Source organism: Penicillium griseofulvum, assembly GCF_001561935.1.
Source record: "Penicillium griseofulvum strain PG3 chromosome Unknown contig_80, whole genome shotgun sequence".
NCBI lineage: Eukaryota > Fungi > Ascomycota > Eurotiomycetes > Eurotiales > Aspergillaceae > Penicillium > Penicillium griseofulvum.
In genome coordinates, this window is record NW_024467471.1 from 3,076,022 (window position 1) to 3,093,952 (window position 17,931).

General features: G+C 48.9%; 7 protein-coding genes across 7 annotated transcripts; 3 read left to right on the forward strand and 4 right to left on the reverse strand.

Moving 5' to 3' along the window:
* Positions 1–504: 504 nt before the first annotated feature.
* On the forward strand, positions 505–3,615 carry PGRI_021290 (KAR9 family protein; the record flags this gene model as incomplete). Its single annotated transcript, XM_040789842.1, has 1 exon — positions 505–3,615. The coding sequence occupies one exon, from the start codon at positions 505–507 to the stop codon at positions 3,613–3,615; it is 3,111 nt and encodes a 1,036-aa protein (XP_040646795.1).
* Positions 3,616–4,112: 497 nt separating this feature from the next.
* On the reverse strand, positions 4,113–4,886 carry PGRI_021300 (GNAT family N-acetyltransferase; the record flags this gene model as incomplete). Its single annotated transcript, XM_040789843.1, has 3 exons — positions 4,113–4,283; positions 4,340–4,449; positions 4,505–4,886. 3 exons carry the CDS (start codon positions 4,884–4,886, stop codon positions 4,113–4,115), a joined length of 663 nt encoding a protein of 220 aa, XP_040646796.1.
* Positions 4,887–5,576: 690 nt separating this feature from the next.
* PGRI_021310 (succinate dehydrogenase assembly factor 3) lies at positions 5,577–6,132 on the reverse strand (the record flags this gene model as incomplete). The annotated part of the gene is made up of 3 exons (XM_040789844.1): positions 5,577–5,647; positions 5,717–5,816; positions 5,917–6,132. 3 exons carry the CDS (start codon positions 6,130–6,132, stop codon positions 5,577–5,579), a joined length of 387 nt encoding a protein of 128 aa, XP_040646797.1.
* Positions 6,133–6,426: 294 nt separating this feature from the next.
* On the forward strand, positions 6,427–7,200 carry PGRI_021320 (S-adenosylmethionine-dependent methyltransferase; the record flags this gene model as incomplete). The annotated part of the gene is made up of 1 exon (XM_040789845.1): positions 6,427–7,200. One exon carries the CDS (start codon positions 6,427–6,429, stop codon positions 7,198–7,200), a length of 774 nt encoding a protein of 257 aa, XP_040646798.1.
* Positions 7,201–7,315: 115 nt separating this feature from the next.
* Positions 7,316–9,267, reverse strand: PGRI_021330 (Zinc finger, MYND-type; the record flags this gene model as incomplete). Its single annotated transcript, XM_040789846.1, has 4 exons — positions 7,316–7,780; positions 8,189–8,766; positions 8,825–9,086; positions 9,151–9,267. 4 exons carry the CDS (start codon positions 9,265–9,267, stop codon positions 7,316–7,318), a joined length of 1,422 nt encoding a protein of 473 aa, XP_040646799.1.
* A 1,037-nt stretch (positions 9,268–10,304) lies between these two features.
* On the forward strand, positions 10,305–11,191 carry PGRI_021340 (anticodon-binding domain-containing protein; the record flags this gene model as incomplete). The annotated part of the gene is made up of 3 exons (XM_040789847.1): positions 10,305–10,435; positions 10,506–11,016; positions 11,078–11,191. The coding sequence occupies 3 exons, from the start codon at positions 10,305–10,307 to the stop codon at positions 11,189–11,191; spliced, it is 756 nt and encodes a 251-aa protein (XP_040646800.1).
* A 496-nt stretch (positions 11,192–11,687) lies between these two features.
* PGRI_021350 (uncharacterized protein) lies at positions 11,688–14,378 on the reverse strand (the record flags this gene model as incomplete). The annotated part of the gene is made up of 1 exon (XM_040789848.1): positions 11,688–14,378. One exon carries the CDS (start codon positions 14,376–14,378, stop codon positions 11,688–11,690), a length of 2,691 nt encoding a protein of 896 aa, XP_040646801.1.
* Between the last annotated feature and the right edge of the window lie 3,553 nt (positions 14,379–17,931).

The window sequence follows — 17,931 nt, forward strand, 5'->3', positions numbered from 1 at the left end:
ATGATATATGTACAATATAAAATAGTAGGAATTAGAATGATATATGTGTTAACAGGAACAGATCCTTTTCTAACTGAAACCATTTAAAAAAGAAAATAACAAAAAGCAAAACAAAAATGAAATGATTTCATCTCGCTGATCCCCTTGAATTACATACCGAGGAGGTACATTAGGCCCCATAGTTAATAGTACGGGGCTAGAGGTACCCCCATTCTGCAGAGTAAACGGCCATACATGGCCACTTTATCCCTCTTTTTGTTTCAACAGTTGCTGCCCGATATCTCCCTCAAATTCATGAGACATTGCATCTAGAACATCTACTAGTTCTTGTCATGTAGCAGATTTTCTTTCCGACACTTTGAACAGCCAAAAAGCCAGCCTTATACCGTGAGAAGGGGTTTCCCTGTTACCGGGCGCCGAACAAGACGAAACATTCCTTGTATCCCTGTCTGAACCACGTCCTTTGGTCCTTTTGCTCTTTCAATCCCCCCAGGGCCTGTCTCCATGCATGCCACAGCCGACAGTCCAACTTTTGCGACCGATCTCGCGACGCATCCTCCAAATAACGCCGCAACACCTACATCCCCCCCGTCGCTCACCCCCGCGCTCTCCGTCTCTCCAAATGATTCCGGCACCTCCACCCTCCGACGCTTGAAGTCCAAATCATCCCTGTGGAGCTTAGGAAGCAGTAACAACGAAGAAGAACCTGTCCCTACTGAGCCGACCAGCGCCGGCCGAACATCCATCCTCCGCCGACTTTCTCCCGCCCTCGCCGCTCGGGTCAAACTGCTGGACAGCAGTAATAAGTCCACGGTGCAGAACCGGCATGCCAATGCAGTCGGTCGGATCCCCGAAGAGCACCTGAAGGAGCTTGATAATCTTCACCAGGATCTGTCGATCAAGGTAAAGAGGAAAGGCCAGGCGTGGAATGGTGCAATATCACCCGGAGAAACCCAGTTCAAGCGGAGCGCGTCGAACCAGCTGGAGCTACCCCACCAGGATATCCTTCGAGAAATTGCAGACGCGCAAAGAGAGAGCCCGGACTTATCCGAAGCAGTCGTGGACGGTCCTGAACTGCCCACTCTAGCTACCACTGTTGTTCCGGTGACTGCCCAGCCTGTGGAAAACATCAGCCCACCCACGCCTATGTCTGTCGCCGAGCCGGTTCTCGCGCAGCAGCGCGCAGACCCCATGTCGAACATACAAGGTCCCAATAATGCTCAAGATGACCGAACTGACTTCGAGAAATATGTTGAGGATACCGCACGAAGAGAGGAGCGGTCTGCTGAAGAGGAGTCGGCTCCAAAACCCCCTCCCAAAGACTCGCCTCCCGCAGACGCCGTGCACTCGCGTTCTTCATCCACCTCCAACTCGCAATCATATTTCAACCCAATGGGTTTGCAGCGCGCAGACTCAATATACTCTTTCTCCCGTGCTTCCTTCAGTAACCAGCTCTCGCAACTAACCTCTATCCCTCTCCCACAACCAGCTTCGCTCGAGGCAAGCATCGAAAACATTTCCACGGCTTTGTCTGCGGTTCGGGCATTGAACGGCGCCGCAGAGCAAATTCAGATTTGGATTAAGAAGGCCTCAGATGTGCTGAGTGGCTTGGATTCTGAAGATGACGTGGAATGGGCTGCGGCTGGCGGCCGGGAAGGGCTGGACGAAGTCGATAAAGCAATCACGCGTTTCGAATCCCTGGTTAATGTGTATGTTAGGGCCATTGAGAATGTCCAACATCGAGACGACATTGCCAATGTGGACGCGGATAACTTGAACACCATCGTTAGCCAGATGGAGAGCATTCTAGCAAACTGGACTCAGATCAAGAAAAAACTGAGAGGGGTAAAAGAGCAAGTGGAGCTAGCAATGGAGTGGGAAGAGCTTTGGTCAAACGTGTTAGGTGATGTGGGCGTGGAAGTCGACAACCTGAGCGCGTTGATATTTGAGATGGAAGAGAAGCGACATCAAGCGTTGATGGATACAGGCGAGACCAGTGGCGGGCTTGACATTAATGAGCTGGAGACGATTGTGGAAGAGTCCCCCTCCAAAGGCCGCGGACATACGCAGAAACGTCTGAGTATTGGACCTCTCTTGGCCTCGGCGTCTACTACCCCCGTTATCAAAACACCGCAGGACGATACGAGCCACTCTAACCTCATGGCTATTTTTGCACGTATGCAGCCGTTGCGCGCATCGTTGGAATTTTTGCCCATGCGACTATCAATGTTCCAAAGCCGCGCCGAGACGATTTTCCCGAGTGCATGTGAGGAAATTGAGGACCGGCGAAAGCGCTTGCTAAAGAGCTATGAAGTTCTTGAGACCGATGCTGAAGCTCTCCTAAAGGAGTTGGCAGAAGATAAATGGATTCTCGTGTTCCGCAATGCTGGGGCCCAGGCACAGAAGATGTTCCAATCGGTTGAACGCAGCATTGGAAAGTTACAAGAAGGGCTGGAAAGCGGCATGCAGGTGCACAACCCCTCAACGTTGGCCAAGCTCATTGAAAGCTTTGAGCAGAAGAAAATGCATTATGTTCCTGCTATTGAGCGTGTGGTTTCCATCATTCAAAAGGGCGTCAACGATCGATTGACTGTCAATGGTGAAATTCTGCGCTTGCTATCTGACATGACATCCCGCATGGATGCTCTCAAGGCTAGCATCAGGGTCATGGATACTTCTCTCGAAGATGTACACATTACTAAGGGCCACCAGCTACGAGACTCTATCTCCAGCATCATGACCATGGACAGTCCAGTCACAGGCAGTGCCATCGAGACTCCGGGAAGCTCGCCTGCATCATCCGTCATTATTACCGGCAACGGGTACAAGCGCGCCTCAACGCCTTTGGGCGGCTCAAGCCGTCGCGGAAGTTCAGTCGGAAGTGCCACAGGCCGCTCGACTATGCCCCCGAACCGTCGTTATTCCAGCTTGCCGCAGCCAACAGCGAGTTACACTACTCGAAAGTCTGCAATCCCCCAACCGACAGGGCTTGTGTCTCCTACTCCGTCTTACAGATCCACAAGTTACTTCACACCGACCCCAGGTGCTCGTTCTCGTACACCAGCGCCGTCATCTACTATTCCCAATCGCCCGCGCTGGAACAACAGTACCAACCTAAATGACATGTCTTCCAGTCACAGCTCGACACTGCGGAAGTCATCTACACCACTCGCTCGTACACCCCGGCCATCCTCGACAATTCCATTCCCCGGCTCTTCCCGACGAGATACATCTGCATCCCCGATTCCCGGCGGTCTTCGATCAACCAGTCGCATCTCGAGCCGCTTTGGTTCCCGAAGTCCCAGTCGGAACGTGTCCTCTCCCACACCAGCGCGGCCCTCGCTCCTCGACCCACCGCCGTACAGCCGGCTCCATCGACCGTCAGGGATGTCGAGCACACCTCGCAGTCGCCAGAGCTTTGCGGGCCCGCCCACAGCTTTCAGTCGAAGTGTATCAGGAACTAAGGATGGTATGGAGAGCCCAAGCAAATCGTCACGGCCAGGTACATCGCTAGGCCATTCCAGCAACAGGCGAACCAGTCTACTCCCTGTTCCCAGGCGTGAGAAAGAGCCAGCAACCCCGAAACCAGTGGATACACGTCCACGGTGGCGCTAAAGGCAAGTGAGTTGTGTATCGCCCTTCCGTGGCTACATCTCTTATGCCCATAGCCCTCATCATCTGCTCTTTCTCATTCCTCCATCATCCTTACACTTCTACGATCTTGTTTTATCTATTTTTTTGTGCATTACACCCCTTCCCGGTTCAATCTCGATTTCCAAATCGGTGTTAAGTCAGAAGGGGAGTCATCTTGAGTCAGGTTTTGCGTGATATCCCCATTGTTTGCATGGTATGGTCTGAGCGTTGGGGTCATCTGTTTCCCAGTTTATTTTCTCTTTTGATCTCATTATCACTCTTCTCTTCCCTGTGAATATTATTCCTTGTAGTTTTATCTAGTTCTATCTTTGATCTTGAAGATGAAATTATTGTTCATTGTACTTCGTAGTATGTTCATTCATATCAACACGATCCTCTATACTTGAAACGGCCATTCAAACATGACTTTATATGTGAAACATGATGGACAGTTCAGATTAAAACTGAAACTTGCCATTTTAATTTCCCAGCTCACGTCCAAAAATCAACGCATCCACCAAGTCCTCGCTATTCGCCAACCGCGCAGCTTTAGGGACCCGTCCAATAACACTAAACCCTAGCTTCTCCCAGATACGGATAGAAGCCGGGTTATTGGCAAAGACCAGGTTGAAGACAGAATATGTATATCCCTACAAGAAGTTAGCATTGTTATGTATCTGCTTGAGCAGCCGGGTATAAAACGAACCAATCTCGGCGCAAATTCCAGGTAGGCTTCGCCCATAGCCTGTCCAACACCCTTTCCACGTGCGGCAGTGGTGGTGAGAAAGCCTCCATTGCAGTTGTGGGAACAGCGGCCTATTATAGTTAGTCTTATATTTCTATATTTATTTAAATTTGATAAACCACATACCAGGATAGTTAGGCTTGATATAAAAAGTTCCCATACAAACATTCTCCCAATCCCTCCCTTCCCTTAGGCCCTCGCCCTCATCGTCTAAGATCGCCAGAGCTGCAAACGTCCCGAACCAGTAGTCAGCGAATTGATCCAGCGCCATCGGCTGTTCCATGGGGTATGTCCCGCCGCGGAGAATCTCCGCGGTGAACTCTGAGTGCAGGAATTTGATCAGGTCTTTTGGGATAGTTTGCGGTCCTCCTGTAATGGGGTAGATCGTCATCGGTGCGGAGGAGGACTTTGGGAGGGTGGTTTTCCTTGCTGTTAGGGTCGGCGCTGCATCTGTGTGTGTTTTTGGTGGGGGATTGCGGGTTGAGGGATCTTCCAGGATGGAGGGCATTTTGGGTGAATAGAGTTCTTTTTAGGATGTGTGGATTGAGATTGGATTGGGGATAAGGTATATGTGTGATATGACCTTAATTGGACAATTTTACAGTGATCAAAGGGAATTTGGTGGTTGATATACCCTCTTCTCCATCTCCATATCGGTATCGGAGCCGATTTTGCATGAGTCAGCTTGTTATTGGTAGGGCGTTCTCCACTGATGTTGGAGTAGGTTCGGGTTCCTCTGCTATGTGCTGGAACATGATAGAACACTTGAAGGATCTAAGGTTGAGCTGTTTCTTTGTATACTCCGAGATCACCTCGTCAATTGCCGTGTGAAATTTGCCCAGGTATATCTCTCGGAGTTGTTCCGCAATCTACCATTATAAGGTTTCCATGGGCATAGAAAGATCATACTCCAATGTGGATATATAAAGTAGAGACCTGAATTTTCGTTAAATCAAGTGAGAATCTCGTCTTTTCTAATCCTACACATAATATGTACATATGGGCTGGGGGAATGGGAAATGCCTGCATATCCCATTATAGCCCTACCAGACACGCCTGACCACCCTGAGATCAAACATTCCGTATTCGATGATCAGTTTAGCTTGATGGGGCAGCGGGTACTTCATTGTTTGAAGTTCATATAATCAAGTCTCCTCGTGGTAGTGTTGACCTCGGTCCAATGCAATCGATAGAGAACTCATTGATCCTCTCCCTCTCCCTCCTTCTTCAAAGCCTGCATAAGCTCGAGTAACTGTCCAAGTTGCTGATCTGTAATGAAAACAAACGTTAACAATTTGATCAACCGAGAGAGAGCACAAACAACAGTCAAAAACATACCACTCATCTTATCCAGCTTGGCCTTGTCCAGCTTATCTCCTGCCCATTGATCACCCTCCAACTTCTGCGCGTATAGCTGCCACTCAGTCAAGAATCCGATCTATTAGTGTCGATGTTAGTGACTGCAACAAGTCTTTCCCCTTCCATGCTTTCCCTTCTCTTCAACTCGGTATAACAACGCAAGACAAGAATAAACATACAATATGCAATGGGTTCTCCACACCCCGATGCGCACGGAACTCATTCTTCACATAAGAATCGCCCAAGACGCGCATCTCGGGATCGAGTTTGCGATGGACGCGTAGAATGCGCCGGTAAAGCTGTAGCGGCGGGAGGAGGGCGAGAGCCTCACTGAGGCTGGACTTGGAGCCGATTGAGGCCGGCGTGGCCATGAGTAAACGCTGAGCAATCCGCATCTTGAATATTTGGGAGGTTTAGGGAAGAGGGTGATATGACATAATTCTGGGGATTTTCGAGGCAAAGGCGGCGAAGAGAACGCGCGAATCAAAAGGTCGGGATGTCTCGGGATCTTGAAAGATTTATAGCCTTGGTTTTATCTTCTCATTTGCTGATACTTCTATTTTATATTCCATATATTCTAAGTGCATTGATTCTTCTTGTGTCTGAAATCTGTGATCGCTTCAGATAAAGATCGTGCACTCTGCATATAATCTCGAGATAACCCCACTATCTCCAAGAACATACACACCATGCTTCCCACACCAGATACTTCACATGTGTCCTTTGACACCATATACGAGCCATCTGAGGACTCATACCTCTTTCTAGACACATTATCATCGGCATCTGAATCAAAATGGCTCTCTGAACGATTCCCAAAGAACCAAGAAGCATCACCACTAGTCGTCGAAGTAGGCACAGGCTCTGGTGTTGTGCTAGCCTTCACAGCCGCACAGTCTCAACAGATCTTCGGCCGACGTGATATTCTCACACTAGGAACTGATGTGAACCGCAATGCTTGCATCGCTACGCTGAAGACCGCAACGACAGCCATTGAGGCTGAACAGCAGCCATCGCAATCAGTGCACATATCTTCATTGACAGCCGATCTTTGTGCACCTCTTCGCCCTGGCTGCGTTGATGTGCTCCTTTTCAACCCACCTTATGTTCCGACTGAGGATCTACCGCGTCTGCCTTCTGCGGCGGAAAATGACCCTGCTGTTTCAGAGGCCATGTCTCGCTCTGCTAAGTTTGATAATGACTCGTACTTTTTGTCATTGACCTATGCTGGCGGGGCGGATGGTATGGAAACTACGGATAGGCTGCTTGATGCTATTCCTGGCGTGTTGTCAGTACGTGGTGTGGCTTATGTCTTACTTTGTAAGCAGAACCGGCCTGATGAGGTTATGAAGCGCATCCGTGGCTGGGGTGGTTGGCAGGCTGAGACAGCGGGGTCGAGTGGCATGCAGGCTGGATGGGAGAAATTGATTATTGTGAGGATATGGAGAAAGGACAGCTCATGAATAGATAAATTGAACAACGATGATACCATTTGCGAATTGATGAAAAGCAAGAAATAAGAAGACTCACACACACACACACACACATTAACTAACTGGTAGTTCACAATTGTGAAAATCATTCCCGTTCCCACTCGATGTACCGCTCAAGGCCAGTAGCGCCGGATGCCAGGAGGATTTCAAACACCTGCTGGGCAGGGTGTTTTCCAGGTCGCATTGGCCAGTGGGGCACGACTGTACTCTTTTCTCTTATCTTCAATCCGTATCTTGCGAGTGCATCAAACTTTGCGGCCTTCTTGTAAAGATCGAACAATTTGGTGACATCGCGGAAAAAAGTGCTTGCTAACAAAGACTTCAGATAGTCAGCATCATTGCGACTCGTTGATTTAGCCTGTGGGATGTATTTTGCAACACGAGTTAGTTCGGTATCAATTGATTCACCAGTCCACATGGCCTCAATGTCGCGGACAAGGAGGACAAGCAGCATGGCCTTCGGGTTTAGAATCTTCGGCTTCAGTAAGTGGCCAAATAGGGAGAGGACGTTTTCGATGCGAAGGATCTCGCTTTCCGCAGTTGCGTATGTCTATATTGCATTAGTATCTTTTGAAGAACATATCCATCCCCAAAACGGTGATCTGAGGAGGTCAAGGTGATGAAAATACCTCAATTCTGTCAAATATTACACATTCATCTTGCTGATCGAAATATATCGGCAACTTCTGTAAATCGATAGAAATAAGTCGAATGCTAATATCTCGCTTCGCAATTTGGCGACAGAAACGTAAGAGAGTCTCTCGGAGATGGATGAATATCAAACCGTACAGATCATTCCTTGCAGAATAATTAGCAGTGTATGATCCATTACATATTTCCAGGAGGCTCCAGCTAGTGCGTGGATCTGCAGTGTCTGGCATAGGCCAAGCATGGCTATCATGGAATAGTGTCCTAGTTATGTTAGTTGCCTGATGAGTAAAATGGGAGTTGGAGATACTAACGGGTTAGGGGTGTCGAATTCTTCCCGTGAGCATCCAAAGGGTAACAATATGCCATCAGCGCGGAACTTTACCGAGGAAACACGCCAATATCGGGGTTGCGTGTATAGGAACCTATGGATTTCATCCTTTCTGCTGAGCGCCAGGGTGACTTCGTGTCGATTCTCGGCAGCCGTGGTAGCAGAGAGGCGAGGAGGAACCTCAAGGTATTTTCGAAGACGGTGCCACTCCTCTCTCGGAAGTTCGATACATAGGGATGCTTTGTTCTTCTTGCACACCATTTCGTAAACCGGGACGTAAGGTTCGTAGTCAGCTGGAACGCAGACTTCATGAATCAATGGCAGGATCTTCGCTCGAAGTGCTGCAAGAACAGATGAGGGGATCAAAGCTGAATACCACAAGTGAATCATAATAGGAGCGGCCTCCTCTGGTGGAAAATGAAAAGCTACTAAAACAAGGATGATATTCTGAGTGAAAATCTCGGGGTGGATGCCATTCATCACCATTTCACATTGTCCGGAATACATATCTGGCAGACGAGCGATTGTCTCGACCATATTTCGAATATCGTGCGATGCTATTAATAATGATGTTAGTCAAAAGAACCGGTCATTGGACCACAGATAGACTCTTACCTGCGAACAGAATACTGAGCTTGGGAGGCGCATCCTGGCCTTCATTTGCATCCAGTTTTAGCAAATCCACTGCTGGCATGGATCCCCACCACGATATTTTGCCTTTGTTCGTGTTCGGTTCATACGGGTCGCTTTCCTTGCGGAAAGTTGGCACTCGGTCTGCTGTATGCCAGTGTGGTTTCCATGACTCCTGTGTGAAGATGTTCTTACAGTCTTTCTCGTGCGTGGGCCAATGCTCATTTTGACATTCTTCGCTGCAGTACTGTTTTAATATTGGTTAGAGCATGATGCAGGGCTTTGAGGAGATCATAGAGTTTGCGACTGACCACAACTAATAAGCAACGGCTGCAGGCCTTGTTCGCCTTGGAGGTGTTATTGGGACATGGCGAATTTACGTTATTCGCACAGAATGCGGGATTCAGGAGCTTGTCGAATCTCGGCATGATGAAAGTAAGTTATTCAGTAAGATTTTCGAAGCATGAAACGCGCAACTGAGGATGGTTGAAAAGAAAGAACGCGACAAAAGAATAAACACCTGGAGAAACTAGATTGCCACCTTTGATAATGCTGCAAATCCTCATCACCGCCGGGCTCATATCATAATAACAAACATTGTCGGTGGTGAAGAAGGAAGGCGCGATTTATACGATCGCTAAACAAACATGAGCTCGCCTCCTTCGTGCTCATCCTAAGATCAATCGCAAGCTTGAACTTGGGTTTGCGATTTATTCAATTGCTGGCTGAAATACTCTCTATTTCACGATCAGCTCATATCTAACATTGGCTGGATATTCTGTGTATCTCCATTGTCTTGAGATCTCTAGAGCTCGAGATGTCCCAAAATAGTATGGTAGGAAGAATGACTATGCTATTTCCAAGGGGCGCAGTTTTGTTCAGTCTGTTATAGTGGGAAGACCCAATCAGTAATGCACATGTTAAAAATTCCCAATCTTACAGTATAAATCCATTGTTTCGCCGTATGCATGATATAGTCCTGGAGTATCAATGTTGAGGTTTGTTGTTCGATATGGATAGTTGCCTGAGGCGACGATGAAGTAATCGAATGTTAGCACTAAACCCGAAAGGGCATTCGTGCAACGTCGACCCTGCCATCTAATCGGGAGCCCTCAAGCCCATTGTTCTCCCATAAATTCCTAATTTGGGTGTGGTGCTTGTTTTCTGTTTGTTCTCCTTTTTTTTGGGGTTGTGCCAGTTTGCCTGCTCCGCCTGAACCACGCTCGTTTCTCAACTGAGGAGCCGATTGACAGCACCGTCCAGCCCACCTCTACCAACAACCCGGGGTGCAGCAGCTCCTCGTAGGGCAAGCCGACTTTAACTTGTACTGACCTCCTTCCAATGTCCTGACCTCATCCTATAGGACTTGACTACCGCGCTACAAACAGTCAACGGGACACTTTCATTTCGGGGGATCAGCCTATCGTGGTCGCCAAGCAGCTCATACGTGGAAGAGCTATAGTCTATGGCGGAGAACAAGCGCCAAGTTTCAGTAAAAGCCTCTGCGCAGAAACAATCTGGTAACGCAGTAGGCTCAGGGATGGCGACACCCATAGTGCCCTTGGAGGCAGCACTGAGCGGGGCGATCGGTGCCCGGTGAGTCTTATCTCCCAACGATGGTGTATACATAGTTGCAGCGCTGACCTATTCTGTTCTCTTGTCTTAGCGTGCGTATTACCACCGCGCAGCCACTCCAGTCGGTTTTTGAAGGTACACTGTTCACAGTATGCCCAATCACCAACCTCGTGGCCGTCAACACGGCCCCCGCACCCAACCCCGGTGATGCCAAACAGGCACAAAACGGCGACTACCGTGTGGTCCCTGTCTCGCGCATCCAGCACTTCCAGCTCCTCGCCCTCGCCCCGCCCTCGAACTCCATCTCGTCCTCGTTCACGGATGCACACCCCACCATTCAGGCACTCGATACCCGTGCGCTCAAGGCCCGTGAGTCAAAGGCCATCGGCGAAGCACTCGACCGTGAGGCGCGTCGTGGTAAGGGCGTCACTACTCAGGCGCAGGATCTATTCGATGCTTTCAGTCGCACTATGCCTGCGCGATGGAACGGCCACAATATTATCGTCGCCGATGCTGTGACAATTGCTGCTCCTTACCGTGTTGACGATTGCCGTTCGATTGTGGAGGGCGATACGGCTGCTCTTGCTCGAGTGCGCAAGGTGGTATGTTATCTAATTACTTCAGTCATCAGTCGCAAAACAAAGCTAATGGCGTGGAACCTAGCTCGAGATGGAGCGCAAGAAGATTGAGCTTCGCAATGCCAGTGCCACAATCGGCTCGACTAGCACCTTCTCTCGCCACCCTAGTGTCCCTAACGACCAGCGCAAAGGTGGATAATGCGCCCAATCACGCAAATACCAGAAACACGGTCTTCCGATGAATTGTGGATAGGTCTGGCGTCGATTCGAGCGTCTTAGTGGCGCTTGATCAACAAAATTGATGGAAATACCCAAGCGAGAAAAAAACGATATTGCAATGGGATAGAGATGATTCGAAAGCGGATCCGACGGGACACTGCGCGTTCTTGACCGCTTGTGCTTGGGAAATGGCATGCCTTATTAAGGAACTATATCTGCTTGCCATGCAAGTTGGACCGTTTGCGTTGCTGCCAACTGATTTGCCTCGTGTCTCGCTCTTTGGCGGGTCGGTGCGCTCAAGCTGAGAATACTAGGCAATCCATAGTAACCTCAATTGCTACAACACTTTATTAGGACAATGATATTGCACTCTTCAAACATTTGAACTTCTGTAAATGCGTCCTATTTTGATAAAGTAAAGACTCATTTCAGGTATTGACAAACATGGGAATCACATAGAAAACAAGAAAGTTCGCTTAGCTTTCCGCAACTGGAACTCTCCCAGGAACGACTTCACATACTGTCCCCACAAACCCTTCTAACCCTGACATAGACGCCATCCCAGAAGCAGAGCTAGAGCCAGGTGCAGATGCTACCGTAGCCCCAGATTGAGACGGGGCAGACGCCATGGAAACACCAGGCATAACGAGAATCTGCGATCCAAGTTCCACCCATTCAACAGACGATACCAGCGCAAAAGTAATCTTGACGTCCTCTTTCAGGGCTTCTGCAGAAGAAGCAGCTCCGACAATGGAGGCAGAGGCAGCGCCAGACATTACTTTGCTGATATCCGTTGTCGATGGACGGCGGCGAACTATATCACCTGCGCCGTCCATGCTATTGGTTGTTGTAGCATTAGTGTTTGATTTCTCACCAGGATAAGGATCGCCGTCAAAGCTGAAGAATTCAGGCTCTGATGGAGAAGGCGGCTCGGAAGATATTTCCTCGCCAGACCCAGTTAACGCCATGCAAATGACACGGACAGTAGCGCGAATGTTGGCGATGTAAGCAATAGCGTTACCGCCAAGCAAGAGCGGGGGTGAATTTGGAGCCGAGAACTCGGTAGACCGGAAGGTGGCGGTAAAGCCCGTGTGGAAGGGTAGGGCTAATAATGAGGAGCCAGGCGAGGTGCCATCCGACGAGAGTGGGGCGTGGAAGTTGGAGAGAATCATGCCCTTGCGGATCCGGCCGAAACGGGGTAGACGGCCATCCTCTGAAACGCCGATGGGTTCAATCCCGATGGTTCCGACTTGGTCTCTAATTAGGCGACGTACAGGAAGTCGGAGATCTCTTACACTGACAACGCGGATACGTTGCCATCTTGCTTGTGAATCCTTGCCGGATAATGAGGTCTGCGGGAAGGATGCCGGAAGATCACCCGAGGGGCCGGGCCCACTGCGGGACAGGGAGCCTCCGGGTGGTTGGGGCTCATTGCCTTGGTCATTTGGGACATCCACTAAGATGGGGCCAATGACCATTTCATCGCCGATGGAAATAGTTCCGCGACGAACTAGCCCGCAGAGAACCATACCGCGGTTTTCTTGGCCGCCCCTCTCCGAGTCTAGTGAATAGACTTTGGAGGGAGGGATTGCAAACACTTCATCCACATCGAAGATGTTGGCTGAGTTAAGAGAGGGCATTGGCAGGCCTTTAGGGATGTGAAGAGTTCTCTGAGGGGGTCGTGTGGGAATGGGAAGAGATCGGAGGAAGGCATGGAGTTTTCCAATACCAGAGCCATCCACGGCACTGGTGACTATGATGGGTACGGTGTGTGTCCACTTCCCATCAGCTGTCACCAGGACTTTCTGTACTTGGGTGCTATCCAATGTGCTAACTTGCTGGAGGTCAAGTGGTTTGTCGCCTGCAGGCGATGCAGGTAGCATTGCAGGTTGTTGTCCGGCTGTTTTAAGCGCGGATAGAACTCTTCCAAGATTGTCTCGCAGTCCGCTGCGGGAAGCAAGGTCCAATTTGGTAATGACAATCAACACAGGAACCTCTAATTTCAGGCAAAGTTCTAGATATGATAAACACATATCAATTTCTGATGGTTCGGTTCCTGCCTGCTCGCTGCTGGGCATCTCACTGCCGCAATTGGCTGGAATGCAAAGCATCACATAATGTGGAGCCCAGCTGACAAGTCCTCTCAGGGTAGATTTCAAATATCGAACAGAGCCTGGTAAATCGGACACAAAAGCCAAACGACCTCCCTTCGAAGCGGCATGGATATCATCCCAGCCGGCAACATTACCGGAGGCGTAGTTAATCACAGTCGGCGGAACCTCATCCGTGTATCCAATCAGTTCCTGCGCAACCGAACTGGTAATGCCCGATGAGATTTCGTGTCGATGCTTGAGCAAACTTAGCCTGCTTTTGCCTCTTCCATTGTCAAGCGTAGACGAAGTCAATGTACCCAGCAAAGAAGATTTTCCCGCGGTGCTTGGACCTGCGAGAGAAATGCGAATCTGCTCTGTATGGGAGTAGTCCTGATCCAAGACTGACGTTTTGCCGGATTTTGAGTGTGCATCGGTTTCTGTGTCATGCTTGGACTTGATCGGAGAGATATTGTAAAAGTCCAGATCGGGACTAACCAGAGCCTCGGCGACCCAGAGATCTTCGGTGTTGTTAATGGTTTGCTCCGCAGTTGCAGCTGGCAAGACATCGGTGTTGTTTGTAGTTTGCTCCACAGTTATAGATGGTAAGACTTCAGTGTTGTTTGTGGTTTGCTCAACAGTTGCAGCTGGCAAGACCTCGGTCCATTCACACTTCCCAACCACAACTCGGCGAAGAATCTCAACCTTGCAGCCAAGACTAGCAGCCATAGCCTGCAGGTTATTCACGCTCTCCTCCAATTCGTCTTGCGTAAGGCCTACGAAAGTGCCGTCATCGCCAACACCGATCTCATACAAAGCACCTTGACTCTCCTCAAGACCGGGAAGCAAGCGGGCGGGTTTTGAGGGTACACCCAATTCCAGGGCTGCCTCGGGAATGACAGGTATCACAAGGTTAGAGGTAGTGGATGAGTGAAAAGGCGACGATTGTTGCAAACGCCACAATAACTGGGTAGTCAACCCCTGTAGTCGTTGATGGCGACTCTGGCTAGACTTGGCTTGCATAGGTTTGGGGGTTGATTCCACGCCCGGAGAGGCAGAGATAGGTGCGGTGGGCATAACGCGGTAATTGTGATGGTACGAACCCGCTATTACATGCCCAGTCGACATTGAAAGATAGGGGCGTCTAGGTCGAAGCAGAAGATGCACTTTGTACTCAGTGGGACCCTCTTGGGGCTCGGGCTCCAATTTGGATATTCCATAATTGGATAATAAGTCAGGGTTGACGCGTAGGGGATTGGCACTGGAACGCGTGCGGATAGCTAAACCCCGACTACCGGACGTATTGATTTGGGGAGTCGATGATCCCGACGTTGACCACGGTGATGACACCCGAGGTGGGTCAGGGTCATAGGTGAAGATGGATGCCATGGGCACTGTTACAATTCAAACCGGCAACAAAGATATTGGTAATAGGCACGAATATGGTAAATTATGCACTTCTAAAAAGACTCGAGAAAAATAAAGCATTGTTGTAGAATTGAATGATCTGCTGAGGTGTGTAGTTCAACTGACTCACAAATGGCACGGGGCCGAAGCATCACGTGGCTATTTATCCGATGCCAAGAAATTGTATGTAAGAGAAGTTCTGTTAGGCCTCTTTTTCTCTCAGAGAATTTGCCTCCAAATATATATACATTATAAGGAATCCAGTTCCAGAGCTGGGCGCCTTCGCTTTAACGCCGAAATGAAAATTGTCCGTATGTCTACTCAGCAGATGATTCCCTGCCTGAGCTTTTGCACTTGCCCTGCGCAACATGAATGTTGCGGGCTGTCGTACGTGTAAATACTGCACCGCATACTGGGCATTCTGCTTTAGCCACCACTCCTGATTTTTCTCGTTGGTGGCGGAGGAGATTGCTGAATGTTGAGAACTCACGACCGTTACAGCCATGGTCCCAGCATTGCGGTCGCGGTCGCAAGCTGAGTACTCTGACTGGATGATCAGAATCTGTAGCAGCAGCGGGTTCTGGTGAAGAATAAACTGGCTCGGGGGCGGACATCGATGGCTGAGAGCTGGTGGAGGCAGGGTGCGGTCTAGTGTTTCGGTTTCCGGTCAGTATGCTACAGTCTTCGGGTTTATCAACACAACTCACGGAATGGCTGATGTGTCGGGGAAGTAGTAGGCAGGGTTCATCATATAAGGAGAACTACCACTAAATGTCAGTAACCAGGTCATTCGATCATTTATGCTTGGAACGGTTCATTCGACATACGAGGTCATGAGAGGCTGCCCGGGCTGAGGAGTACCCGAAATGGATTGAGGGTGAAAGGGGCGGGCTATTGGTGGACTGAATTGGCAATGTCAGTCTTTTCCGAGGTCAGGTAATCAATCGGCTTACCTTCGAGCTTGACTGTGACGTGGAGCGTTGCCAGGTGCTGCGGAATAAGATGCCGGCATCTGATGTTCTTGCTGTTGGTATGCATGCATTGGCATGTTTGGATGACTGGGATAGCCCATCGGATAGCTTGATGGAGGGTATGACGGATGTGAAGATGGAAATGATGGACTCATTTGCCCTGATGGCGGTTGCAAGGGCTGGTAAGGCCGGTTTGCCCACGCATATTCTAAAAGCGTCAGTGAAAACCCCTTAAACCACACTTGGGGCTTCGTACGATGAGTATTCTGCTGCATTGGGCCAGCAAAATAAGTGTCTGATACTATTGACATGGGGTATGATGAGATGCCAAGGCCGCTGCTGAGGGGATGCCCTAGTCAGCACAGAGTCTGGGTCATTTCTCATGACAATTTAGCTTGACGTACCGTGAATCTTCCGATTCAATTTCTTCTTTAATGACAGTTGTGTCCTCAATAGAAGACTGGGCTGTTGACCTCTTGGATGGGTAGTTCAACCCTGGCAGAGTGTGAGGCTGACCTGTATTGGTATCCAGCGTTGTTGAATGATGCGGGGGAAGTGCCAGTTCAAAGGCTTGGGTCGATTGTGGACTCCCTTGTACAGAGATAGAACTCTGAATGGACTGAATGGGCCACTGAGAGTCTGGTCCAGGGAGATTGCCTGAAAAGTCACTAGCCTCCACTGGCTGGATTAGCGGAGACAAGAGCCTCACGTTCGATTGTGAGTCTGAGGGTAGATTTGATTGATTCCTGCGGTGAGAAAATGGTTCCTGTGAGCCAGAGGGTCCAGGGAACATTAGGAACTATATAGGTCCCGGACCTGTGAGATTGCAAGCATTGAGGAAGAGGGGGCCAAAATCAAGTATAAGGGGATAGGCGGCACTGGTAAGAGAAAGTCAACATACAGTTGTCTCAATTAAGTATGTATCCTGTCGATATGAAAGCTTTTTTTTTCTGTTTCAATTGGGGGCACGGAAAGGGCGCGATGAAGTATTTAAAAGCCCATATCTAACAATGGGCGTTTACTAGTGACCCCCGCAATCGTTTTATGATCTGAGAGGTCCCCGTTGGGTAGCCTTGCTGGCCCACAAGTTCAAAAACCAACAACTTCTAGATTCCCTTGTGCGCCACTTCGTGTGCCTCGATCAGGACCGGGTCTACTATGCACTTGTACCCACTACCCGCTTATTTACCGTCTTGCATCTGTAATATAAGACAATTTATTATCTTGTAGGAATCCCAGTGAGAAAAGTAAAAAGAAATAATAAAAAAAAGAAATCCTAGGATCTTCAAATGAGGTGGGCCGATGGGAACTATCACGAGCGAAAGTCGGGCTTTTTTTCGACCCCCACAAATGACGGGTAAAACAGAGGATACTATGCGGGAAAAGGTCTCGGAACTGATTGCGACTGGGGCCATAGTGCTGTACAGTAATGATCCTCTTTAACAGGGGAGTTGGCAATCTTAGGATATTTCTAGCCCCATTATAGTAAATGGGGGCGGAATGGGGGCCATGACAACTCTGGATAAGTCTAGCGCGTGACTGGATATTCCGGAATTTCACCTTCAATTCGAGAAGAAAGAGAGAAAAAAAATTGGAAATACGAAAAAACTCAGTAAGTTGAAGTCAAAGGTCCGCCATCCCCGGCCCGATGCTTGTCCCCCTATCAGTCTTGGCCCCCACAAACGCGCCGTTGGAAAAAAAAAAAAAGTAGATTTCTAGATATTGAAAGATATGACATCCACAGTTCTAATGGAAATACATTTTGTTCCTTTTTAAAAAAGAAATAAAAAGAAGAACTCAAAAAGTACCGAAGTCCCCATCCAGGTATATCAACGATAGTATTACACCCTAGGTAAATGCTAAGATTTCCAGCCCCAGAGAATCCCATTTTAGTAGGGATCTTACGCGGCTGTTTTAGCTTGAAAAATTACCTCATTTCAATGGAATGAAAGGTCTTGGATAAATGGACCAATATCCAAAATGCTGGGCCAGGCAAGTGTATCAAAATGGCAAGGCTGTAAGGAAATGGTGGATCTTGTCACAGTAAAACACAAAAAAACACAGCCAAGACATTGTAATTTGAAAAATTCATAGGTTCTCTTATTTAGCGCTTTGGAAATTTACCAATTCCCGAACTTCAGAAGGCGCCTTCCAATCCGGGCTCCACAGGGGATCCGCAGTTATATCATTTTGCTATGTACTTCTGCATTGGAGATCACTAGATCACTCTATATGCATCTATCCCTGTATAT